The 26,826-nt window shown below is 45.1% G+C and overlaps 1 protein-coding gene across 1 annotated transcript in view; it reads left to right on the top strand.

The window, feature by feature from the left end:
* The window catches only part of opn4xa (opsin 4xa), a 45,706-nt gene that overhangs the window by 13,384 nt on the left and 5,496 nt on the right, over positions 1-26,826 (top strand). Inside the window, exons 2-7 of the mRNA XM_038971000.1 lie at positions 16,541-16,674; positions 16,892-17,095; positions 17,298-17,469; positions 18,821-18,982; positions 22,771-22,878; positions 24,667-24,841. Of these exons, the coding sequence (XP_038826928.1) occupies positions 16,541-16,674; positions 16,892-17,095; positions 17,298-17,469; positions 18,821-18,982; positions 22,771-22,878; positions 24,667-24,841 (955 nt within the window). The remainder of the gene's footprint in view (positions 1-16,540; positions 16,675-16,891; positions 17,096-17,297; positions 17,470-18,820; positions 18,983-22,770; positions 22,879-24,666; positions 24,842-26,826) is intronic.

Here is a 26,826-nt window from a genome sequence, read left to right as displayed (position 1 = left end):
AGAACGTTCCCTTGGGACGATCACGCAACGCCGCGCCGAAACCCTTAAGGGACCTAATGGAAATGTTCTCCGGATGTCCCGTTTGCTGGGGACAGGACATCAAAATTGGTTTAAGAATGTGTTTTAATTTCAAAGGGCCCCAACATCCTAATTGTGATGTATATGTTTTGATTACATTTTTGCCTTGGTTGTTGTTAAAGATTGTTGCTGGGACCCTTGGGGGAATTACCTCGTCGTTTGCTCCTTTTCCAGACAGAATGGCGCTGGAATGGATAGCTGCTGTTTTACGGGCTCCTGACCAACTCTGCTATTTTGTGTCTTTTTTTTTTACATAATGTTTCGCATCCAATGACGGAAAACAGCTTCTGGATGTCAGAACAGTGATCACTAACATCTATGTGGATGAAGATTTCTACTTCAACGAGTCGGAGGCGCAAGACATACTGCTCACCTCAGACTAGGCCCTAATCTCAGAGACTAGGAAAAGAAAAAGGCGGCGTAAGAGAGGCCGACTTGCTGGCACCCTGACAAACTACAATGACGAGAACATAAACCACCTCCACCCGGCGATTTATTAGCGAACGTACAATCACGTGAGAACAAACTGGAACTTCAGGTCCCGTCCTATCAACGGGACCTGAAGAACTGTAATATACTGTCTGGCTGAACAAGGACAATATATCTATCAAATCGTATTAATCACATGCTCCGAATACAACAGTGAAATGCTTACTTACGAGCCCCTAACCAACAATACAGTTAAAAAAAATACGGATAAGAAATAAAAGTATCAAGTAAATTAGGAGCAGCAGTAAAATAACAATAGCGAGACTATATACAGGAGATACCAGTACAGAGTCAATGTGCAGGGGCACCGGCTAGTTGAGGTAATATGTACATGTAGGTAGAGTTATTAAAGTGACTATGCATAGATGATGACAGAGAGTAGTAGCGGTGTAAAAGAGGGGGAGGGGTGGGGGGTGGCAATGCAAATAGTCTGGGTAGCCATTTGATTAGGTGTTCAGGAGTCTTATGGTTTGGGAGTAGAAGCTGTTTAGAAGCCTCTTGGACCTAGACTTGGAGCTCCGGTACCGCTTGCTGTGTGGTAGCAGAGAGAACAGTCTATGACTATGGTGGCTGGAGTCTTTGACAATTTTGAGGGCCTTCCTCTGACACCGCCTGGTATAGAGGTCATGGATGGCAGGAAGCTTGGCCCCAGTGATGTACTGGGCCGTTCGCACTACCCTCTGTAGTGCCTTGTGGTCGGAGGCCGAGCAGTTGCCATACCAAGCAGTGATGCAACCAGTCAGGATGCTCTCGATGGTGCAGCTGTAGAAGAACCTTTTGAGGATCTGAGGACCCATGCCAAATCTTTTCAGTCTCCTGAGGGGGAATAGGTTTTGTCGTGCCCTCTTCACGACTGTCTTGGTGTGTTTGGACCATGACAGTTTGTTGGTGATGTGGACACCAAGGAACCTGAAGCTCTCAACCTAGTCCCCTACAGCCCTGTCGATGAGAATGGGGGGGTGCTCGGTCCTCCTTTTCCTGTAGTCCACAATCATCTCCTTTGTCTTGATCACGTTGAGAGAGAGGTTGTTGTCCTGGTACCACACGGCCAGGTCTCTGACCTCCCTACAGGCTGACTCGTCGTTGTCGGTGATCAGGCCTACCACTGTTGTGTCATCGGCAAACTTAATGATGGTGTTGAAGTTGTGCAGTCATGAGGGAACAGGAAGTACAGGAGGGGACTGAGCACACACCCGAGGGGCCCCTGTGGTGAGGATCAGCGTGGCGGATGTGATGTTACCTACCCTTACCACATGGGGGCTGGCACATCAGGAAGTCCAGGATCCAGTTGCAGAAGGAGGTGTTTAGTCCCAGGGTCCTTAGCTTATTGATGAGCTTTGAGTGCAGTATGGTGTTGAACGCTGAGCTGAAGTCAATGAATAGCATTCTCACATACAGTTGAAGTCGGACGTTTGCATACACCTTAGCCAAATACATTTAAACAAAGTTTTTCGCAATTCCTGACATTTAATCTTAGCAAAATTGTCAGGTCAGTTAGGATCACCACTTTATTTGGAGAATGTGAAATGTCAGAATAATAGTAGAGAGAATGATTTATTTCAGCTTTTATTTCTTTCATCACATTCCCAGTGGGTCAGAAGTTTACATACACTCAATTAGTATTTGGTAGCATTGCCTTTAAATTGTTTAACTTGGATCAAACGTTACGGGTAGCCTTCCACAAGCTTCCCACAATAAGTTGGGTGAATTTTGGCCCATTCCTCCTGACAGAGCTTGTGTAACTGAGTCAGGTTTGCAGGCCTCCTTGCACGCACACACTTTTTCAGTTCTGTCCACACATTTTCTATAGAATTGAGGTCAGGGCTTTGTGATGGCCACTCCAATACCTTGACTTTGTTGTCCTTAAGCCATTTTGCCACAACTTTGGAAGTATGCTTGGGGTCATTGTCCATTTGGAAGACCCATTTGCGACCAAGCTTTAACTTCCTGACTGATGTCTTGAGATGTCGCTTCAATATATCCACATAATTTTCTTCCCTCATGATGCCATCTATTTTGTGAAGTGCACCATCCCCTCCTGCAGCAAAGCACCCCCACAACATGATGCTGTACGGTTGGGATGGTGTTCTTCGGCTTGCAAGCCTCCCCCTTTTCCCTCCAAACATAAGGATGATCATTATGGCCAAACAGTTCTATTTTTGTTTCATCAGACCAGAGGACATTTCTCCAAAAAGGACGATCTTTGTCCCCATGTGCAGTTGCAAACCATAGTCTGGCTTTTTTTAATGGTGGTTTTGGAGCAGTTGCTTCTTCCTTGCTGAGCGGCCTTTCAGATTATGTCGACATAGGACTCGTTTTACTGTGGATATAGATACTTTTGTACCTGTTTCCTCCAGCATCTTCAGAAGGTCCTTTGCTGTTGTTCTGGGATTGATTTGCACTTTTCGCACCAAAGTACGTTCATCTCTAGGAGACAGAACGCATCTCCTTCCTAAGCGGTCTGATGGCTGCGTGGTCCCATGGTGTTTATACTTGCATACTTGTGTTTGTACAGATGAACATGATACCTTCAGGCGTTTGGAAATTGCTCCCAAGGATGAACCAGACTTGCGGAGGTCTACAATTATTCTTGGCTGATTTATTTTGGTTTTCCCATGATGTCAAGCAAAGAGGCACTGAGTTTGAAGGTAGGCCTTGAAATACATCCACAGGTACACCTCAAATTGACTCAAATTATGTAAATTAGCCTATCATAAGCTTCTAAAGCCATGACATCATTTTCTGGAATTTTCCAAGCTGTTGAAAGGCAGTCAATTTAGTGTATGTAAACTTCTGACCAACTGTAATTGTGATACAGTGAATTATAAGTCAAATAATCTGTCTGTAAACAATTGTTGGAAAAATTACTTGTTTCATGCACAAAGTAGATGTCCTAACCGACTTGCCAGAACTATAGTTTGTTAACAAGAAATTTGTGAAGTGGTTGAAAAATGAGTTTTAATGACTCCAACCTAAGTGTATGTAAACTTCCGACTTCAATTGTAGGTGTTCCTTTTGTCCAGGTGGGAAAGGGCAGTGTGGAGTGCAATCGAGACGGCATCATCTGTGGATCTGTTAGGGCGGTATGCAAATTGGAGTGGGTATAGGGTTTCTGAGATAATGGTGTTGATGTGAGCCATGACCAGCTTTTCAAAGCACTTCATGGCTACAGACGTGAGTGCTAAGGGTCTGTAGACATTTTAGGCAGGTTACCTTAGTGTTCTTGGGCACAGGGACAGTGGTGGTCTGCTTAAAACATGTTGGTATTATAGACTCGGACAGGGAGAGGTTGAAAATGTCAGTGAAGACACTGCCAGATGGTCAGCGCATGCTCGCAATACACGTCCTGGTAATCCGTCTGAATATTGACCTGTTTAAAAGGTCTTACTCACATCTGCTGTGGAGAGCGTGATCACACAGTCGTCCGGAACAGCTGGTGCTCTCATGCATGTTTCATTGTTGCTTGCCTCGAAGCGAGCATAGAAGTACTTTAGCTCATCTGGTAGGCTTGTGTCACTGGTCAGCTCTCGGCTATGCTTCCATTTGTAGTCTGTATGGTTTGGAAGCCCTGCCACATCCGACGAGCGTCAGAGCCGGTGTAGTACGATTCAATCTTAGTCCTGTATTGACGCTTTGCCGGTTTGATGGTTGGAAGGGCATAGCGGGATTTCTTATAAGCTTCCGCGTTAAAGTCCTGCTCCTTTAAAGAGGAAGCTCTACCCTTTAGCTGAGTGCGGCTGTTGCCTGTAATCCATGGCTTCTGGTTGGGGTATGTACATAGCCACTGTGGGGATGACGTCATCGATGCACTTATTGATGAAGCCAATGACTGATGTGGTGTACTCCTCAATGTCATCAGAAGAATCCTGGAACATTTTCTAGCAAAACAGTTCTGTAGCTTAGCATCTGCTTCATCTGACCACTTTTATTGACCCAATCACTGGTGCTTCCTGCTTTTATTTTTACTTGTAAGCAGGAATCAGGAGGATAGAATTATGGTCAGATTTGCCAAATGGAGGGCGAGGGAGAGCTTTGTACGCGTCTCTGTGTGTGGAGTAAAGGTGGTCTATGCTGATTGAAATTTGGTAAAACGGATTTAAGTTTGCCTGCATTGAAGTCCTTGTAACGATCGTCCTGGGAAGAAGGTGACCAAAACGACCAAAGTGTTCATGTTATAAATTTAATCAAAACTGAACACTATACAAAATAACAACGAGGAAGAACAAAAACGAAACAGTTCTGTCAGGTAATACACACAAAACAGAAAACAACTACCCACAAACACAGGTGGGAAAAGGCTACCTAAGTATGGTTCTCAATCAGAGACATCGATAGATAGCTGCCTCTGATTGAGACCCACACCCGGCCAAACACATAGAACTAGACAACATAGAATGCCCACCCCAACTCACGCCCTGACCAACCAAAATAGAGACATAAAAAGGATCTCTAAGGTCAGGGCGTGACAGTCCTCTGGCCACTAGGATCGCCGCCTCTGGATGAGCGTTTTCCTGTTTGCTCATGGCGGAATACAGCTCATTGAGTGTGGTTTTAGTGCCAGCATCGGTCTGCGTTGGTATGTAGACAGCTACAAAAAAAAATATGAAAACTCAAGATGTAGACCACACTATCTACCTAATCATGAGATACTCTACCTCAGGCGAGCAAAACCTTGAGACTTCCTTAGATATTGAACACCAGCTGTTGTTTACAAATATACATAGTCCACCCTCCTTGTCTTACCAGACGCCACTGTTCTATCCTGCCGACACAGCGTATAACCAGCCAGCTGTATGTTGATAATGTCGTCGTTCAGCCACGACTCCGTGAAGCATAAGATATTTCCGTTTTGAATGTCCCGTTGGTAGTATAATCTTCCTCGTAGGTTGTGGATTTTATTGTCCAATGATTGCATGTTAGCTAGTAGAAGGGAAGGCAGTGGGGGTTTATTCAATCGCCTACGAATTCTCAAAGTCAGCCCGACCTCCGTCCTCTTTTTCTCCGTCTTCTCTTCACACAAATGACGGGGATTTGGGCCTGTTCCCGGGAAAGCAGTATGTCCTTCACTTCGGGCTCGTCGGACTTGTTAAAGGAAAAAAAAAGCTTCTGCCAGTCCGTGGTGAGTAATCGCTGTTATAATGTTCAGGAGTTATTTTCGGTCATAAGAGACAGTAGCAGCAACATTATGTCCAAAATAAGTAAAAAAGTTAGGAGCACGTGAAACGTCAGCCATCTGGTTTTTCTATGCATCGGTAGGTAAGAATGGTGGGTGTCTGTCAGCAACAGCTAGTGTGCGATCTCTAATATTAAGTCTCAAGGTTCTGCTCGCCTGAGTTAGAATACTTCATGATAAGCTGTAGACCATACTATTTACAGAGAGACTTGTCATCTATATTTTTCATAGCTGTCTAAACCATTGCTGGCACTAAGACCAGACTCAATGAGGTGTGTATAAGGCCAAAAGCAAAGAAAATGCTCATCCAAAGGCGGCGCTCCTAGTCGCTTGTGATTTTAATGCAGGAAAACTGAACTCAGTCTTACCTCATTTCTACATGCATGTCACCTGTGCAACTAGAGATGAAAAATCAGACCATAACTCTATCCTCCTGACTCAAACAGGAAAGTACCAGTGACACGCTCAGTATGAAAGTGGTCCAATAAAGCGGATGCTAATTTACAGGACTGTTTTGCTAGCACAGACTGGAATATATTCCGGGATTCATCTGTTGGCATTGATGAGTTTACCACATCAGTCACTGGCTTCATTAATAAGTGCATCGACGACGTCATCCCCACAGTGACTGTAACTACATATCCCAACCGAAAGCTGTGGATTACAAACAACATCCGCACTGAGCCAAAGGCAAGCGCTGCCACTTTCATGGAGCGGAACACTAATCCGGACGCTTATAAGAAATTCCGCTAAGTGGGAGATCCGTTACAAAGTCTATGGACAGATGTGACCAACGCCGCTGAGACACCGGAACGGGAAGTAGTTTACCTGCTGGAGTGTGCCAGGGAGATTTGGATTAAGTACATACCGAACATGAGTTGACATAGTGGGCGGCGTCCTGCGCCAAGGTGGGCCACCAGTATTTATCGGAGAGGGATTAGATGGTGCGGGTGATACCTGGGTGTCCAGCGGCAGGGGTTTTGTGAATGCCCAGGTCAACAGCCGATAACTCAACCCATTGGGGACGTAGATGCGCTCTGGAGGGCAGGTGGCAGGAGCGGGTTCTCTCTCCAGAGCCTGGCGGATGTCCACATCTACGTCCCAAAACACAGAGCAAACGATAGGGGAGGACCGCTTGATGGGCTGGAGGACACCCACAGGATTCTCCACCAACGTGGAACCACAGGGTGCAGGAAAGTAGATCCGCCGGCATTCTGGTCCCCATGCGGTGATTCTCATCTTTGACCAGAAGATGGTGGAGTTTTGGAGTTGGAGCCACGGGAGGCCGAGGATGCCTTTTTTTTTTTTTTTTTTTTTTTTTTTTTTTTTTTTGGGGTGGATCAGCTTAATATTGCGGAAAGAATGTTGCTTCCAATGTAATTGTCTGCATCATTTCCAATCCCCCATATTTTTTTGGGTAAATATATATATCCATACACGCATGCATACATATATACATATATACATACACATACCTATATAGACATACATACTTTTTTAAAGAATATACCTTTATTATTATTCCCCGCAACCCTACCACCGCTCCCCCAATTGGAGTAAACTAATAAACACTTCTGCTTTTACCTTCAATTTATACATCTTATACCTATTTTACAGACACAGACTACTTTATAATAGTTCTCTCTTGTTTGTTCTTAGTCCTTCCTCTATTTCTGTTGTCCATCCAATTTTATTTCCACTTGTAACTGTGCTATTTCACAAAAGCTCCGCACCTATACACATTTCACAGATCCCGTATGCCCTACATTGTTTATCTTGTTATTAGTCCCACCCTTCAGTTCTACTCAACCCTTCCCATCTATCTTCCAACATCATCCATTTCGGATTTTTATTTGCCATATATTTTTCAACTGTGCTGTGATGCTTCACAAAAGATTTGAACCTTCCTATTCTCATAGCTTCTACAGATTGTAAATTAAAAATAAACATTTTTGCTAAAATAATTATTATATTATTGATTGATTGACTATGGCTTTTCAAATCCCCCAGTATTGCTATCTGTAGCGTTAGTTCTAGGCAAATGTTGCAATTCTTCAGCCATTCCTGGACCTGTGACCAAAAACGAGCTACATATGGACAATACCAAAATAAATGGTCTAATGACTCTGCCTCCTCACAGCAGAATCTACAGAGCTGGGAAGATTGTATACCCCATATATATAACATTCTATTAGTTGCAAGAATTTTGTACAATAATTTAAATTGAAAAATTCGAAGTTTTGAATCCGGCGTTGTTTTGCGTATCAATTCATAAACCATGTGCCATGGAATGGGTACATCGAACATCTCTTCCCAACTATTTTGCAATTTATATGGCACAGCTGTCAGTTTTTTGGTCCTTAAATGAAATTGGTATATGTTTTTATTTATCACACTTTTCTTTAACCATTTATGTTCTTTAATACAGGGCCGACATACAAGTTCCTTACTTTTTTCCCCTTCTACTTGCCTCTTCCATTTTTGTGGTAATGCTGCAATTAATTGGTTGTAATTTTGGGTAGAGCAGACATTTCCATATGTCTGTGTGAGCTGCATGTGTGACATAACTCCACCAGTCCTATTTATGATATCATTCACAAAAATTATACCTTTTTTAAACATTTCTTCGATAAATACAGTTTTTTTATCAATTACTATATTTGAATTTAACCACAATATTTGTTGTACTATTTGTTCCGTCCTTTCAGGTGGATTAAACTGAAATTGCAACCAACTTTCTAAGGCTTGTTTAAAAAATAAGGATATTTTGGAGATTATTTCCTTTTCAAACAACCGAAAGTGAGCAGGTGTAATCTGAATAAAGGGAAAAAGGCCCTTCTTGAACATAGGATGAGACATTCGTACCAATTTACTAGAGAACCAGTTTGGATTTAAGTATAACTTTTGTATGACTGATGCCTTTAGTGAGAGGTCTAATGCTTTAATATTTAATAATTTCTGCCCTCCGAATTCATATTCGTTATATAAATAGGCCCTTTTAATTTTATCTGGCTTGCCGTTCCAAATAAAATGGAATATTTTTTGTTCATATAATTTAAAAAGCAGGTCACTAGGTGTAGGCAAAACCATAAGCAAATAGGTAAACTGTGATATGACTAAAGAGTTAATCAGGGTGATTTTTCCACAAATAGACAAGTATTTTCCTTTCCATGGTAGCAAGATCTTATCTATTTTTGCTAACTTTCTATAAAAATTTATTGGAGTGAGATCATTTCTTTCTTTTGGGATTTTTATACCGAGTATATCCACATCTCCGTCAGACCATTTAATTGGTAAACTACATGGCAATATAAAATGTGTATTTTTTAGTGATCCAATACGTAATATGGTACATTTATCATAATTTGGTTTTAATCCAGAGAGGATAGCAAAGGTATCTAGATCCTCTATGAGGCCGTGGAGAGACTCTAGTTGTGGTTTTAAAAGAAAACATGAATCATCAGCGTACAATGACACCTTAGTTTTTAAGCCACGGATTTCTAATCCATTAATATTAATGTTTGATCTAATTTTAACAGCTAACATTTCGATGGCAATAATAAATAGATATGCCGATAGTGGACAACCTTGTTTTACTCCTCTAGATAGTTTAAAACTTTCTGAGATGTAGCCATTATTTACTATTTTACACCTAGGGTTACTATACATAATTTTAACCCATTTTATAAGAGATTCCCCAAAATTGAAATATTCTAGGCATTTATATATAAACTCCAGTCGTACTTTATCAAAAGCCTTTTCAAAATCAGCTATGAAAACCAGACCTGGTGTCCCCGATATTTCATAGTGTTCTATTGTTTCCAGTACTTGCCTTATATTATCTCCAATGTATCGTCCATGTAAAAAACCTGTCTGATTAGGATGAATAATATCTGACAAAACTTTTTTTATTCTATGCGCCAAGCATTTTGCTAGGATTTTTGCATCACAACACTGAAGTGTAAGAGGTCTCCAATTTTTTAATTGGACTGGATCTTTATATATACCACTTGGGTCCTGTTTCAGTAATAACGATATCAGACCTTCTTGTTGCGTGTCTGATAATCTACCATTTATATAGGAGTGGTTAAAACAAGCTAATAATGGTCCTTTGAGTATATCAAAAAAAGTTTTGTATACTTCCACTGGTATGCCATCCAGCCCTGGAGTTTTCCCATCCTTAAAGGCCCCAATTGCATCAAGCAGTTCCTCCTCTGTAATTTGGCCTTCACATGAGTCTTTCTGTACAGATGTTAATTTTACATTATTAATAGGAAAAAAATCCATACAATTAGTTTCAGTTAGTGGAGATGGAGGAGCCTGAAACGAAAACATATTCTTAAAGTACTTTACTTCCTCTTTCAAAATATCATTTGGTGAATCATGCGTGACTCCATCATTTGTAACAAGTTTTAATACATTTTTTTTGGTAGCATTTCTATATTGAAGATTGAAAAAGAATTTGGTGCATTTTTCCCCATATTCCATCCAGTTCGCTTTATTTTTATAATGTATTACACTGGATCTTTCTTGAATAAGTTCCTCCATTTCTTTTTGTTTTTCCTCTAACTTATTCTGTGCCTCTATGGTACTGTTTTTATTGCTATCTAACTGTACTGTTAGTCCTTCAATTTCCTTTGTTAATATGGACTCTTTTGATCTAAATTGCTTTTGTTTTATAGATGAGTACTGAATTGCATGGCCTCTAAAGGCACACTTAAAAGTGTCCCATACAATAAGGGGATCTGCTGTACCTATGTTATGTCTGAAAAAGTCAGTTATAAAATCTTCTGTCCTAGTTCTAAACAATTTATCATCTAGTAGACTTTGATTAAATTTCCAATATCCAAGGATGACTTTGTGTACGGGTGTGGTGATGATGAAGAAGGTAAGGCTTTCATGGTGCTTGGGACCCACGGTGAGGGTGAGTGGTGTTGTGATGTGAGTAATTGTGCCGGATCCCAATGGTCGCATATCCAGCGCTTGGATAGGAAAAGGAGAGGAGAGCAGGTATGAGGTTAAGTTCAGGGAGGAGGCGAGGGCCTGGTCGATAAAGTTCCCCGCGGCACCAGAGTCCACTAGAGTTGTAGAGACAACACTTGAGGGACAGCCAGCTAGGGAACCAGAAATGGTTTGGCGGAAAACGATGATAATGTAATACTCACGCCTACCTTGGGAGACGGAAGGTCACGGGGTCACCCCTCTGCTCTAGTGGACCCAGGGTTAGGACGCACTGGACACCACTGAAGCTGGTGCTCCTCCTGGTCGGAATAGGGACAGAGCCCCAGCTGTCTCCGGCGATGCCACTCTGCCGCATAGAGGTGTGTGGCCCCTACCTCCATGGGTTCAGGCTCTGCCTCAGGACAGCCAAAGGAGGGAGGTGAGTGGCAAGGGGGACACCGACGCTCCCGAAGAAGGTTATCCAGACGGATGGCTATCGCTATGAGAGCATCCAAGGATATGTTGTCATCCCAACTCCGTCTGGACCTCTTCGTGCAGTCAACTCCGGAATAGAGTTTGGAGAGCCGGCTCATTCCATCAGCTGAAGGCTGCCACAGTCCGAAAGGTGATGGCATACACTGCAGCAGTCTGGGCACCCTGCCGGAGTTGGAAAAGTCGCTCACCTCCCTCTCTGCCCTCTGGAGGATGGTCGAAGACCGCCCTGAACAGAACATCTCATAGGAACCCAGTTCCTTCTCTCCTCTCTCCCAGGCAACCGTAGCCTACTCTACAGCAGGGAAATGATTGGGGCAACCTTGGACCTCTAGGTAGTGGGGGCTCCCGTCTGATAGGAAAAAATAGAGAGAGCACTGTAGTCAAGGTGTTGGTGGACTAGATGACCCTGTTCCTCGACCGTCTGGAAGATGGTGTAATTATCTGCTGCTTCCATAATTTCTGAGGCAGTATTCTGTAACGAAGACGCAAGAGTCAAGAAGCAGCTGCAGCTGGTGAGTTCAATAATAACAAACCCGACGCATTACAAAACAAGCGCAGTGTCTGGACATGATAACAGAACCTGCCTGATGACTGAGGTTGGTGAGGGCTATAGGAAGGGAGAGTAATCAGTTTGGTGATGAAGTCCAGGTGTGCTTAACAATAGGGAGCAGGTGTGCGCAATGATGGTTACCAGGTGTGCGCAATGTGGGTTGCCATGGCCGGTGGTTAGTAGACCGGCGACGTCGAGCGCCGGAGGGAGGGAGCAGGAGTAGGCTTGACAGCATTATTACTTTTCTAAACACCAAACACCAAAGTCCTCTCTGTTAGTAACGTGTGATTGACTGACAGGCCGTGGGTTCCTTTGTGAGAGAGATGGCTGGAGACCATTGAGATGATTGGATCACATCTCCTCTTTGATTTGTACAAAATAAGGCCATGTTCACAGTGGGGAGGGTAGAGGGCAGAGGGCTGAGGGCACTCACTCACCCATTCAAACATTCTCAAGCCAAATCAGGGAATCTTTTTCATGCCATGGGACATTTCTTGAATTACTCTCTTTGATTGACCCTCTGTATTTGTATTGGGCTGACCGGTCTGATTTCCCCTCATGCTGTGAGCCTGTCTAGATTTGTGGAAAATGGGAGGTATTTCTAGGTAGGGGATGACCCATGCTGCTATGACGGGATAATAGTGAATGCATGGACTCTGAGCGAGGCAAGGCGAGAGCGCGAGGGATTGGTCTGGTAGGGAGGAGGAGGGGGCTGGCTGTCAGCAGGTGATGGCTGATCGCTGAACATCACTTATGCCTAATTGTGTTTGTGGTGGGATTAATGGGAAACTGTAATCAAAATAACAGTCACGCATGCATGTAATGATAATTCACCCACTCAGACTCTACATCCTGAATTACAATGGTTGGCAGAAAGTGGGAAACGTTGGTTTCGGAGAGGTAGCTAGCAAAGTGAGAGTATCAATCAATCAATCAAATGAATTTATAAAGTTATAAAACATCAGCTGATGTCACAAAGTGCTGTACAGAAACCCAGCCTAAAACCCCAAACAGCAAGCAATGCAAGTGTAGAAGCACGGTGGCTAGGAAAAACTCCCTAGAAAGGCCGGAACCTAGAAAGAAACCTAGAGAGGAACCAGGCTATGAGGGGTGGCCAGTCCTCTTCTGGCTGTGCCGGGTGGAGATTATAACAGAACATGGCCAGGATGTTCAAATGGTCATATATGACCAGCATGGCCAAATAATAATCACAGTGGTTGTAGAGGGTGCAACAGGTCAGCACCTCAGGAGTAAATGTCAGTTGGCTTTTCATAGCCGATCATTCAGAGTATCTCTACCGCTCCTGCTGTCTCTAGAGAGTTGAAAACAGCAGGTCTGGGACAGGTAGCACGTCTGGTGAACAGGTCAGGGGGAGGAGAGAGAGAGAGAGATAGATGAATAAACATGATAGATAAATAGATTCATATGTCCACCAAAATAATACCAAAATATACGCTTGCTTTATCGACTTCCAAAAAGCATTTGATTCTATTTGGCATACAGGACTGTTCTACAAAGTTATTGAAAGTGGTGTAGGGGGTAAAACATATTACATAATTAAATCAATGTATACTGGCAATACGTGCAGCATTAAAATTGTCAAGAAAATAACAGAATTCTTTAACCAGGGGCGGGGCCTTCGTCAGGGTTGTAATCTGAGCCCTGCACTCTTCCTTATTTACATCAACGAATTGGCCACTATTCTAGAAAAATCCTCAGCCCCTGGTGTTAGTCTCCACAATTCAGAGGTTAAATGCCTACTCTTCGCAGATGACCTATGCCTGCTGTCACCCACAGCACATGGCCTACAGCAGAACCTGGACCTGATAGAGCAGTACTGCCAGACCTGGGCCCTGGCAGTAAACCCCAAAAATACTAAAATAATGATTTTCCAGAGAAGATCCAGATCTCAGGGAATTAGACCAAAGTTCTCAATTGGTACAAAATATATAGAGTACTGCACACACTACAATTACTTAGGTTTAAAAATAAGCTCAAATGGACACCTTAATGAGGCAGTGAATGAACTGAGAGAGAAAGCACGCAGGGCATTCTACGCCATTAAAAAGCAAATTCAAATTGAAATACCTATTAAAATTTGGCTAAAACTAATTGAATATGTCATTGAACCAATTGCACTTTATGGCAGCGAGGTGTGGGGTCCACTTGCAAAACATGATTTCATCAAATGGGACAAACACCCCATTGAAACCCTGCATGCAGAGTTCTGTAAGATTATCCTACATGTCCACAGGAAAACTACAATCAATGCATGCAGGGCAGAATTAGGCAAATATCCACTAATAATAAAAATTCAAAAAAGAGCAATTAAGTTTTGGAAACATCTAAAATACAGTGACCCCCTCTCATATCACTACCAAGCCCTGCAATGCCAAGAGCTGAGCAGAGAAAAGAGTCCCCTCATCCAGCTTGTCCTGGGGCTGAGTTCACAAACCTGTTCTACTAACACACTGAAGCCTCAGGACCAGAACATCCAATCAATCAGGATAAACCAAATTACAACACAGTCAAAACAAAACTATATTGCTTATTGGGAAACACAAGCACAAACACAAAGCAAAATGCAGTGCTATCTGGCCCTAAATCGACAGTACACTGTGGCTAAATATTTGACCATGGTTACTGATCAAAACCTTAGAAAAACCTTGACAAAGTACAGGCTCAGTGAGCACAGCCTTGCCATTGAGAAGGGTAGACACAGGAAAACCTGGCTCCCTGTAGAGGAAAGGCTGTGCAACCACTGCACAATAGCAGAACCTGAGACGGAGCTGCATTTCCTGACAAAATGTCAAAAATATAAAACAATTAGAGAGTGTCATTTCCCCAAATTTGAAACCCTTATTCAAGGTTTCAAAGACCTCTCTAATGAGAGTAGGCTACCCGTCCTGTTGGGGGAGGACGCAGAGAGCTGTGGGTTGGCAGCGCACTGCATTGCTGCCTGCCATAAGATGAGGGACAGTGTCTGACAGACCAGTCAACCTGCACACACACACACACACACACACACACACACACACACACACACACACACACACACACACACACACACACACACAGAGAGAGAGAGAGAGAGAGAGAGAGAGAGAGAGAGAGAGAGAGAGAGAGAGAGAGAGAGAGAGAGAGAGAGAGAGAGAGAGAGAGAGAGAGAGAGAGAGAGAGAGAGAGAGAGAGAGAGATCAAAAAAATAAAGGGAACACTAAAATAACACATCCTAGATCTGAATGAATGAAATATTCTTATTAAATACTTTTTTCTTTACATAGTTGAATGTGCTGACAACAAAATCACACAAAAATGATCAATGGAAATCAAATTTATCAACCCATGGAGGTCTGGATTTGGAGTCACACTCAAAATTAAAGTGAAAAACCACACTACAGGCTGATCCAACTTTGATGTAATGTCCTTAAAACAAGTCAAAATGAGGCTCAGTAGTGTGTGTGGCCTCCACGTGCCTGTATGACCTCCCTACAACGCCTGGGCATGCTCCTGATGAGGTGGCGGATGGTCTCCTGAGGGATCTCCTCCCAGACCTGGACTAAAGCATCCGCCAACTCCTGGACAGTGGCGAATTTGCCAATCTTGGTGATCTCTGGCAAATGCCAAACGTCCTGCACGGTGTTGGGCTGTAAGCACAACCCCCACCTGTGGACGTCGGGCCCTCATACCACCCTCATGGAGTCTGTTTCTGACCGTTTGAGCAGACACATGCACATTTGTGGCCTGCTGGAGGTCATTTTGCAGGGCTCTGGCAGTGCTCCTCCTTGCACAAAGGCGGAGGTAGCGGTCCTGCTGCTGGGTTGTTGCCCTCCTACGGCCTCCTCCACGTCTCCTGATGTACTGGCCTGTCTCCTGGTAGCGCCTCCATGCTCTGGACACTACGCTGACAGACACAGCAAACCTTCTTGCCACAGCTCGCATTGATGTGCCATCCTGGATGAGCTGCACTACCTGAGCCACTTGTGTGGGTTGTAGACTCCGTCTCATGCTACCACTAGAGTGAAAGCACCGCCAGCATTCAAAAGTGACCAAAACATCAGCCAGGAAGCATAGGAACTGAGAAGTGGTCTGTGGTCACCACCTGCAGAACCACTCCTTTATTGGGGGTGTCTTGCTAATTGCCTATAATTTCCACCTTTTGTCTATTCCATTTGCACAACAGCATGTGAAATGTATTGTCAATCAGTGTTGCTTCCTAAGTGGACAGTTTGATTTCACAGAAGTGTGATTGACTTGGAGTTACATTGTGTTGTTTAAGTGTTCCCTTTATTTTTTTGAGCAGTGTATATATATATATATATATATATATATATATATATATATATGTTATTAAGACAGGAGAAATGTTCCAGCTATAACAGACTGACCCTAGTCCCCCGACACATAAACTATAGCATAAATACTGTAGGCTGAGACAGGAGGGGTCGGGAGACACTGTAGCCCCGTCTGGTGATACCCCCAGACAGGGCCAAACAGGCAGGATATAACCACACCCACTTTGCCAAAGCACAGACCCCACACCACTAGAGGGATATCTTCAACCACCAACCTACTATCCTGAGACAGGGTAATTCCAGTGTTTTCACTTTTAACTAACGTGAAAGTACAGCATCGCATCGTTGCCTTCTGACCTGATCTTTATCTCATTATCTGGATAGAAACTATTCTTTGATAATGATTAAGCTTTAGTGATAAAGTGAAAGGTAAAAGCTTAAATGAGCTGTAAACTAATAACAATGACTAAAACATTTTTTAAACAAACACTGCATATGTATATTTGTTCTATATTTCAGTAACAAGAAGCTTCGGACTCCTCCCAACTATTTCATCATGAACCTGGCAGTGAGTGACTTCCTCATGGCCATCACACAGTCCCCCATCTTCTTTGTCAACTGTCTCTACAAGGAGTGGGTGTTTGGAGAAACAGGTACTTTTATCTTCATTCCATAAAGTTGGTAAAATAACCGCATCAGATCAATTGTCATAATTGAAAGCTTCAGCTACTTTGGTATTTTGAGATGAATTATGCTGTACACACTGAACAAAAAATACTCATCAAAGTTATTCTGTGGAAATTCCATCTCTGAGATTACTCAGATTGTAAAACGTCTGTTATCTGTCTCTGTGAAATGATTTATGTTCAGGCTGTAAGATGTACGCCTTCTGTGGGGCCTTATTTGGAATCACCTCCATGATCAATCTGCTGGCTATCTCCATTGACCGCTACATCGTCATCACCAAGCCCCTGCAGGCCTTGCACTGGACCTCTAAACGCCGCACCTCCGTCGTCATCGTCATGGTCTGGCTCTACTCGTTGGCTTGGAGCCTGGCGCCTCTCCTGGGCTGGAGTGAGTTCCCTCCACTAACACCGTCCTTTTGGGTGCCAGTTTTCTGACTGTTTCTACTCTCTTGCCAACTCCTTATGGAATTGTCATGCCATGTTTTGCTAGACAATGACACCAATGGAGTTGGCAAGAGCCCAAACAGATCTGGGACCAGGCTAGCAACCTTTTATCTTATCTTTCAATCTAAACCATTGTTCCTATCCAGGTTCCTATATCCCGGAGGGCCTGATGACATCCTGTACGTGGGATTATGTGACCTCCACACCAGCCAATAGGAGCTACACTCTAATGCTATGCGTCTTTGTGTTCTTCATCCCTCTGGGCATCATCTCTTACTGCTACCTATGCATGTTCCTGGCCATACGCACCGGTAGTAGGTGAGTTGGTACATTCACACAGCCATGCCTCTGTGTGCATACACACATAGACATACAGTTGAAGTCGGAGGTTTACATACACTTAGGTTGGAGTCAATTAAACTAGTTTTTCAACCACTTCACAAATGTCTTGTTAACAAACTATAGTTTTGGCAAGTCGGTTAGGACATCTAATTTGTGCATGACACAAGTAATTTTTCCAACAATTGTTTCCAGACAGATTACTTCACTTATAATTCACTGTATCACAATTCCAGTGGGTCAGAAATGTACATACACTAAGTTGACTGTGTCTATACACAGCTTGGAAAATTCCAGAAGAAGAGTCAATTGGAGGTGTACCTGTGGATGTATTTCAAGGCCTACCTTCAAACTCAGTGCCTCTTTGCTTGACATCATGGGGAAACCAAAAGAAATCAGCCAAGACCTCAGAAAAAAATGTAGACCTCCACAGGTCTGGTTCATCCTTGGGAGCAATTTCCAAACAGCTGAAGGTACCACGTTCATCTGTACAAACAATAGTACGCAAGTGTAAACACCATGGGACCACGCAGCCGTCATACCGCTCAGGAAGGAGACGCGTTCTGTCTCCTAGAGATGAACGTACTTTGGTGCGAAAAGTGCAAATCAATCCCAGAACAACAGCAAAGGACCTTGTGAAGATGCTGGAGGAAACAGGTACAAAAGTATCTATATCCACAGTAAAACGAGTCCTATATCGACATAATCTGAAAGGCCGCTTAGCAAGGAAGTTGCCACTGCTCCAAAACCGCCATTAAAAAAGCCAGATTACGGTTTGCAACTGCACATGGGGACAAATATCACACTTTTTGGAGAAATGTCCTCTGGTCTGATGAAACAAAAATAGAACTGTTTGGCCATAATGATCATCCTTATGTTTGGAGGAAAAAGGGGGAGGCTTGCAAGCCGAAGAACACCATCCCAACCGTGAAGCACGGGTGTGGCAGCATCATGTTGTGGGGGTGCTTTGCTGCAGGAGGGACTGGTGCACTTCACAAAATAGATGGCATCATGAGGATGGAAAACTATGTGGACTATGTGGATATATTGAAATAACATCTCAAGACATCAGTCAGGAAGTTAAAGACAGGGAATTGTTACTTGGATTAAATGTCAGGAATTGTGAGAAACTGAGTTTAAATGTATTTGACTAAGGTGTATGTAAACTTCCGACTTCAACTGTATACTGTACTTATATATACACACACACACACGCACGCACACAAGCACGCATACACACACACCATCAAAACACAGATCCAGATGATGGTGCCCTTTGGTTGTCTATCTTCCTCTGACACCCCGAACATCCCCTCTCCGATGCCCACAGAGACATGGAGAAGCTGGGCAGTCAGGTAAGGAAGTCCACCCTGATCCAGCAGCAGTCCATCAAGACTGAGTGGAAGCTGGCCAAGATTGCCTTTGTAGTCATCATCGTGTATGTGATGTCCTGGTCTCCCTACGCCTGCGTCACCCTCATCGCCTGGGCTGGGTAACTATGGTGTTACATATGAATTTGAATGGGGTTCAGTTCCCATATTCACAAAGCGTCTCAGTAGGAGGGCTGATCTAGGATCAGTTTTGCCTGTTTTTTAATAATTATGAATATGATTACATGGACGGGGGTATCTGATGAAAGATGGCGCTGTACTGGATGGTGGCCGTTTTGCAAGCGGCAATACAACTTTGCTATTTTGTGATTATTTTGTTGTTAATTTTTACTTAATTTGTTCATTTCTTACGACCGACAATAACTTTTGAACATCAGATCTGCAGTTACTTACCTCAATTCCGGCTTCAACTTCAACTCATCTACCCTGGCTCTTTCTTTAATTCCGACCCAATTTACGGGCCAAGAGGAAACGCTGACGTTACAGAGGCAAGAGGGGGGATCCTGGAGATCCTGGAGAGATTAAGGTGAAGGGTGAACTGGCCACCTCTTCCGCCCATTCTACTGGCCAATGTACAGTCACTTGATAATAAGATAACCTCCAAACGCGGATTTGCTACCAAGGGTTCTCTGCTTTTCTGAAACATGGCTCTCGGACACCCCCCATGGCTATCCAACTCAATGGATTCTCCATTTACCGTGCCGACAGGAAGAGGAGTCAGGGAAATCGAGGGGGGAGGGGTTTGCCTATTTATCAACAACAACTGGTGTGCTGACTCGACTGGTGTGCTGGCCCATTGTTCACCCGTCTTGGAATACCTGATGGTCAAATGCCGACCGTTTAACCTCCCGAGGGAGTTTTCAGCTGTTATCATGACCGTTGTATTTATTCCACCTCAGGACAAGAAAAATAACAAGCTGGCACTTAATAAACTGTACGAGGTTACAGTATAACCAAGCAGGAAAACATCCAGAAGCTGCTTTTCTGGTTATGGGTGATATTAATTCCGTGTCCTTAAGACTCCACCACTGTGATGCCCAACTTCCATCAACACGTCTCCCTCACCACTAGCGGCGATAAAGTCCTAGACCACTGTTATTCTACCCACAAGCAAGCATACAAGGCCCTCTCTTGTCCACCATTCGGCAAATCAGATATTGACTCCGTACTCCTGCTTCCGGTCTGCAAGCAGAATCTCAAAAAGGAATTACTTAATTACGTCAATGAGCTAACCACCTCCATCACCAGCTTCATTAGGAAATGCATAAGCGACGTTGTCCCCACAGTTAAGGTTTGCAGCTTACCCAATCAAAAGCCCTGGATTAACACTGAGGTTGGAGCTAAACTAAAGTATAGGGCTACCGCGCACAGGACTATCGCAGACAACCCTGAGGCTACGGCAGACAACCCTGAGGCTACGGCCGACAACCCTGAGGCTACGGCAGACAACCCTGAGGCTACGGCAGACAACCCTGAGGCTACGGCAGACAACCCTGAGGCTACGGCAGACAACCCTGAGGCTACGGCAGACAACCCTGAGGCTACGGCAGACAACCCTGAGGCTACGGCAGACAACCCTGAGGCTACGGCCGACAACCCTGAGGCTACGGCAGACAACCCTGAGGCTACGGCCGACAACCCTGAGGCTACGGCAGACAACCCTGAGGCTACGGCAGACAACCCTGAGGCTACGGCAGACAACCCTGAGGCTACGGCAGACAACCCTGAGGCTACGGCAGACAACCCTGAGGCTACGGCAGACAACCCTGAGGCTACGGCAGACAACCCTGAGGCTACGGCAGACAACCCTGAGGCTACGGCAGACAACCCTGAGGCTACGGCAGAGTCTTCAAACGAGCAAAAGGACAATATAGGAATAATGTGGAATCATATTACACAGGCTCCGACACCCGTCGAATGTGGCAGGGACTGCAGTCCATTATGGATTACAAAGGAAGACCCAGCCATGATCTGCCCAACGATGCCGCTCTACCAGACGAACTTATGCACCCTTTGACAATAACATGTGTCGGGTGTGAGAGCCACCACCAACCCAGAAGATAGGGTGATCTTGCTCTCTGAGGCCGACGTGAGTAAAGTCTTTTTTCAGGTCTATACCCGCAAGGCCGCGGGCCCTATGGTATTCCAGAGTTCGTTCTCAGACCATACGCAGAACAGCTGGCAAGTATATTCACAGCAATTTTCAACCTCTCCTTGTCCCAGTCTGTAATCCCCATGACCACCATCATTCCTAGACCCACTTAATTTGCATATCGCCCCAACAGATCCATAGACAACGCAATCTCAATTGCACTCCACACTACCCTCACCCACCTAGATAAGAGGAATACGTATGTGAGAATGCTATCCATTGACTACAGCTCAGCGTTCAACACCATTGTCCTCTCCAAGCTTGTCACCAAGTTTAGGTCCCTGGGACTGAACGTTCTCCCTCTGCAACTGGATCCTGGACTTTCTGGAGGAAGGTGGTGAGGGTAGGCAAAATCCCCTCCTCCACGCTAACCCTCAACACGGGGGCCCCACAGAGGTGTGTGCTTAGTCCCTTCCTGTACTCCCTGTTTACCCACGACTGCGTAGCGATGCACGACTCGAGTTATACCATCATCAAGTTTGCTGGCGACACAACGGTGGTAGGCCTGATCATCAGCGACGATGAGACAGCCTAAAGGGACGTCACTGACCTGGAAGTGTGGGCCCGGGAACCACAACCTCTTCCTCAACGTCAGTCAGACCAAGGAGCTGATCGTGGACTACAGGAAACGAGGGGGCGAGCAAGCCCCCATCCACATCGATGGGGCTGCAGTGGAGCGGGTCGAGAGCTTCAAGTTCCCGGGTGTTCAAATCACTAAGAACTTAAAATGGTCCACACACACGCGCACAGTCGGGAAAAAGGTGTGACAGTGCCTCTTCCCCCTCAGGAGTTTGAAAAGGTTTGGCATGGGCCCTCAAATACTCAAAAAGTTATACAGCTGTTCCATTGAGGTAATCTTGACTGGCTGCATCACTGCTTGGTATGGCAAAAGCACCGCCCTCGATCGCATGGCCCTACAGAGGGTGGTGCGGACAGCCAAAAAGCGTTAGACTCCAACCAACCAAGCCATAGACTGTTCGCTCTGCTTCCTCATGGCAAGCAGTACCGGTGCATCAAGTCTGACACCAACAGGCTTCTGAACAGCTTCTATCCTCATGCCAAAAGACCGCTAAATAGCTAATGAATGTGTGAATTAAAACTTGAAACTTGATCCTACATCAGCACTTCTACTCTGAGATGCTTTATGAATACAAGCCCAGATCTAGTTGTTGAGATGCTTTATGAATACAAGCCCAGATCTAGTTGTTGAGATGCTTTATGAATACAAGCCCAGATCTAGTTGTTGAGATGCTTCAGCAGTAGTTTTTAAACGCTATCAGGGTCAGAGACAGTTTAAACAGATGTTTTTTTGAGTTTTGTGTGGGGAAGGTACTGTACGTACTGCAGCGAGAGTAGAGGTGAAGAGAGTGAATGTGAAGTGATGGAGTGCAGTCTGTCGGAGAGGAGGGATAATCAAGCATATGATTCCTTCTGCTCACTCCACAACACCTTTGGGTCACTGCCGAGCCATATGAACAGGCTGCACAGGAGCCAACTAGGCAGGCAGTGCAAACAAACACCCACTGACTGACCAAGGCACAGACAGGCATGGACTGACGCATGACTGACCATCCACTGACATACTGAACAAACACAGAGTTCAGACTCCAATCTTATTTTTAGAGGGTGGAAGCAGAGCAGAACAAGTTAATGCCGTATGTCAGTAAAACCTGAGGAGGTCAGATTACTTTATCTGTGAGGCTTGTAGTGTCCTATAAATGTTACCTCTCCTTTCAGCTATGGAAGTACCCTCAGCCCCTACTCCAAGGCAGTCCCTGCTGTCATAGCCAAAGCCTCAGCCATCTATAACCCCTTCATCTATGCCATCATCCACTCCAAATATAGGTGAGTATAGTCATCTTAATGTGTGCCTCCCCTAGGGCATAACTCAAAACACCATTTTATGTACTGTCCTAACCTTTCATAACCTAAGGTTGTTTTGGCAAGTTGCCCTAGGGATCCTTTGGTGTGATTGGGCTTGGCCGTCCAGATTTGACTCCTACAGGGCATTATGAAAGTACTCATACCCCTACGACTTTTCCCACATTTTGTTACGTTACAGCCTTATTCTAAACTGGATTAAATAGTCCCCCCCCCCCCCCCCCCCCCCTCATTAACCTACACACAATACCCCATAATGACAAAGCAAAAACAGGTTAAAAAAAGTTTACAAATAAACTGAAATATCACATTTACATAAGTATTCAGACCCTTTAATCAGTACTTTGTTGAAGCACCTTTGGCAGCGATTACAGCCTCGATTCTTCTTGGGTATGATGCTACAAGCTCGGCACACCTGTATTTGGGGAGATTCTCCCATTCTTCTCTGCAGATCGGGTTCAAGTCCGGGCTCTGAATGGGCCACTCAGAGGACATTCAGAGACTCGTCCCGAAGCTACTCCTGCATTGTCTTGGCTGTGTGCTTAGGGTTGCTGAACGGTTGGAAGGTGAGCCATCGCCGCAGTCTGAGGTCCTGAGCGCTCTGGAGCAGGTTTTCATCAAGGATCTCTGTACTTTGCTCTGTTCATGTTTCCCTCGATCCTGACTAGTCTCCCAGTCCCTGCCACTGAAAAACATCCCCACAGCATGATGCTGCCTCCACCATGCTTCACCGTAGGGATGGCTCAATCTTGGTTTCATCAGACCAGAGAATCTTGTTTCTCATGGTCTGAGTCTTTTAGGTGCCTTTTGGCAAACTTCAAGCAGGCTGTCGTGCTTTTTACTGAGGAGTGGCTTCCATCTGGCCACTCTAGCATAAAAGCCTAAATGGTGGAGTGCTGCAGAGATGGTTGTCCTTTTGGAAGGTTCTCCCTCCTCCACAGAGTAGCTCTGTTAGAGTGACCATCGGGATCTTGGTCACGTCCCTGACCAAAGCCCTTCTCCCCTGATTGCTCAGTTTGGCCAGGCGGCCAGCTCTAGGAAGAGTCTTGGTGGTTCCAAACTTCTTCCATTTAAGAATGATGGAGGCCACTGGGTTCTTTGGGACCTTCAATACTGCAGAAATGTTTTGGTACCCTTCCCCAGATCTGTGCCTCGACACAATCCTGTCTCTGAGCTCTAAGGACAATTCCTTCGACCTCATGGCTTGGTTTTTGCTCTGACATGCACTGTCAACTGTGGGACCTTATATAGACAGGTGTGTGCCTTTCCAAATCATGTCCAATCAACTGAATTTACCACAGGTGGACCTCAATCAAGTTATAGAAACATCTCAAGGATGATCAATGGAAACAGGATGCACCTGAGCTCAATTTCAAGTCTCATAGCAAAGGGTCTGAATACTTACATAAATAAGGTATTTCTGTTTTCGTTTTTTTTTCTTCATTTGCAACAATTTCTAAAAACCTGTTTTTGCTTTGTCATTATGTGGTATTGTGTGTAGATTAATGAGGAAAAACATTTATGTAATCCATTTTGGAATAAGGTTGTGATGTAACAAAATGTGGCAAAAGTCAAGGGGTCTGAATACTTTCCGAATGCACTGTATAACTGACTTGTTACATCTGACTTAGGTGATGACAATAGGGATGATTTGGTGTACTATATGCTTGATGTTGTATCCCTCCTTCCTCTTGCCTCTCTCCTCCTTTTACCCTCTACTTTCCTTTCTTTTTTGTTGACTCTCCCATACAGAGACACTCTGGCAGAGAAGGTTCCCTGTCTGCACTGCCTGGCCCAGACCCCTAGGAAGGACTTTATCTCTGTGTCCAACAGTGAGTCCTCCTTCAGGGACTCCATGCTCAGCAGACAGTCCTCCACCTCCAAGACGAAGTTCCATAGAGTGTCCTCTATGTCCACTGGAGACACAGTGAGTTAGTGTGCTTCTGTGGGTTTGGAGGGTAGGGTTGGGGGTAGAGGGGTGGTAGGGGTAGAGGGGTGGTAGGGGTAGAGGGTAGAGTGGTGTAAGGTAGAGAGGTTGGGGGTAGAGGGGTGGTAGGGGTAGAGGGGTGGTAGGGGTAGAGGGTAGAGTGGTGTAAGGTAGAGAGGTTGGGGGTAGAAGGGTGGAGGGTAGGGGTAGAGGGGTGGGGGGTAGGGGTAGAGGGGTGGAGGGTAGAGGAGTGTAGGACAGTTGGGTAGGGGTAGAGGAGTGTGGGAGAGGGGTGGAGGGTAGGGGTAGAGGGGTGTAGGAGAGGGGTGGAGGGTAGAGGTAGAGGAGTGGGTGGTAGGAGTGGAGGGGTTGAGGGTAGGGGTAACGGCCAAAATACATAATACTTCCAGATCAACTGTAATATCAATACCATTGTAAAGCACAATTTCTCCCCTTTCCAACAAAATCCACGACGAGACCTTCATGATGCCCATCTCTGCATGATTCAAGAAGACAATGAGCTCCGTCGGGTCTTTTTAAAAATGGCGGGTGGGGAAGCGAAACCTACTGCGTGATAGTGAGAAAGAGAGATGTCGTGTGGGGAAATGGCTTTTTTCACTCGATCTGTCCAATTTATCACCTTATCACCTCTAAAATTTCAATAAAACACTATAAAGAGTTGATATAATGTTTCATTATATACCTATTTAAGGTTTGTGTCGGATTTGAATCAGGTTTTTAGAGCGGTGCTAAAGGGATCTTCAGAAGTAAACAGCGGCTTTTGAGAGTCATGATAGCTTGCAGTGATGATGCAAAAAATGACTAGGTATCCCCTTACCCTGTCCTTGTCCTTTTCTTGTTTTTAAACGGTGAGAGTGCTACACCTGGTGGAGAGAGGCTGTAAGACAGAATTAGTTGCTTTATGCGTACTGTACATTACGCCATGACACGTCACGATGTAACGTACAGCGTCAGAGGGGTCCGTTTTTTCAACTTTTCTCCAATACTATAGAGCCATTACCATGTCAATCAATGCTTGAATAGAAACGGAGTTCACACCCCAGATTTTGAAGTCAACACAGTCGCTACAGTCCCATTAGTTTTCATTGCAGCCTCGTTTGAATGTCGTGGTTGCGCACATTTGTACAGAATGGGGTTACACACCGTTAGAGTGGTGTGGGGTAGGGGTAGAGGGGTGGAGGGTAGGGCTAGAGAGGTGGAGGGTAGGGTGGTAGGGGTAGTGGGCTGTAGGGGTAGTGGGCTGTAGGGTAGGGGTAGAGTGGTTTAGGGTAGGGAGGGAGGGGTGGAGGGTAGGGGTAGAGGGTAGGGGTAGAGGGTAGGGGTAGAGGGTGGAGGGTAGGGGTAGAGGGTGGAGGGTAGGGGTAGAGGGTGGAGGGTAGGGGTAGAGGGGTGGAGGGTAGAGGTAGAGGAGTGTAGGGTAGAGGTAGAGGGGTGAAGGGTAGAGGTAGAGGAGTGTAGGGTAGAGGTAGAGGGGTGGAGGGTAGAGGTAGAGGAGTGTAGGGTAGAGGTAGAGGGGTGAAGGGTAGAGGTAGAGGAGTGTAGGGTAGAGGGGTGGAGGGTAGGGGTAGAGTGGTTTAGGGTAGAGTTAGAGGAGTGTAGGGTAGAGGTAGAGGGGTGGAGGGTAGAGGTAGAGGAGTGTAGGGTAGAGGTAGAGGGGTGAAGGGTAGAGGTAGAGGAGTGTATGGTAGAGGGGTGGAGGGTAGGGGTAGAGTGGTTTAGGGTAGAGTTAGAGGAGTGTAGGGTAGAGGTAGAGGGGTGTAGGGTAGAGGAGTGTAGGGTAGAGGTAGAGGGGTGGGGGGTAGAGTTAGAGTGGTTAAGGGTGGAGTTAGAGGGGTGTAGGGTAGAGGTAGAGTGGTGGAGGGTAGAGGTAGAGGGTTTGGAGAGTCGGGTAGAGGGTGGAGGGTAGGGGTGGAGGGTAGGGTTAGAGGGGTGGAGGGTAGAGGAGTGTAGGGTAGAGGGGTGGA

This window comes from Salvelinus namaycush, chromosome 31, assembly GCF_016432855.1.
Source record: "Salvelinus namaycush isolate Seneca chromosome 31, SaNama_1.0, whole genome shotgun sequence".
Taxonomy (NCBI): Eukaryota; Metazoa; Chordata; class Actinopteri; order Salmoniformes; family Salmonidae; genus Salvelinus; species Salvelinus namaycush.
Note: the sequence above shows the minus strand (reverse complement) of the source record. Positions and strands in the feature narration are given on the sequence as shown.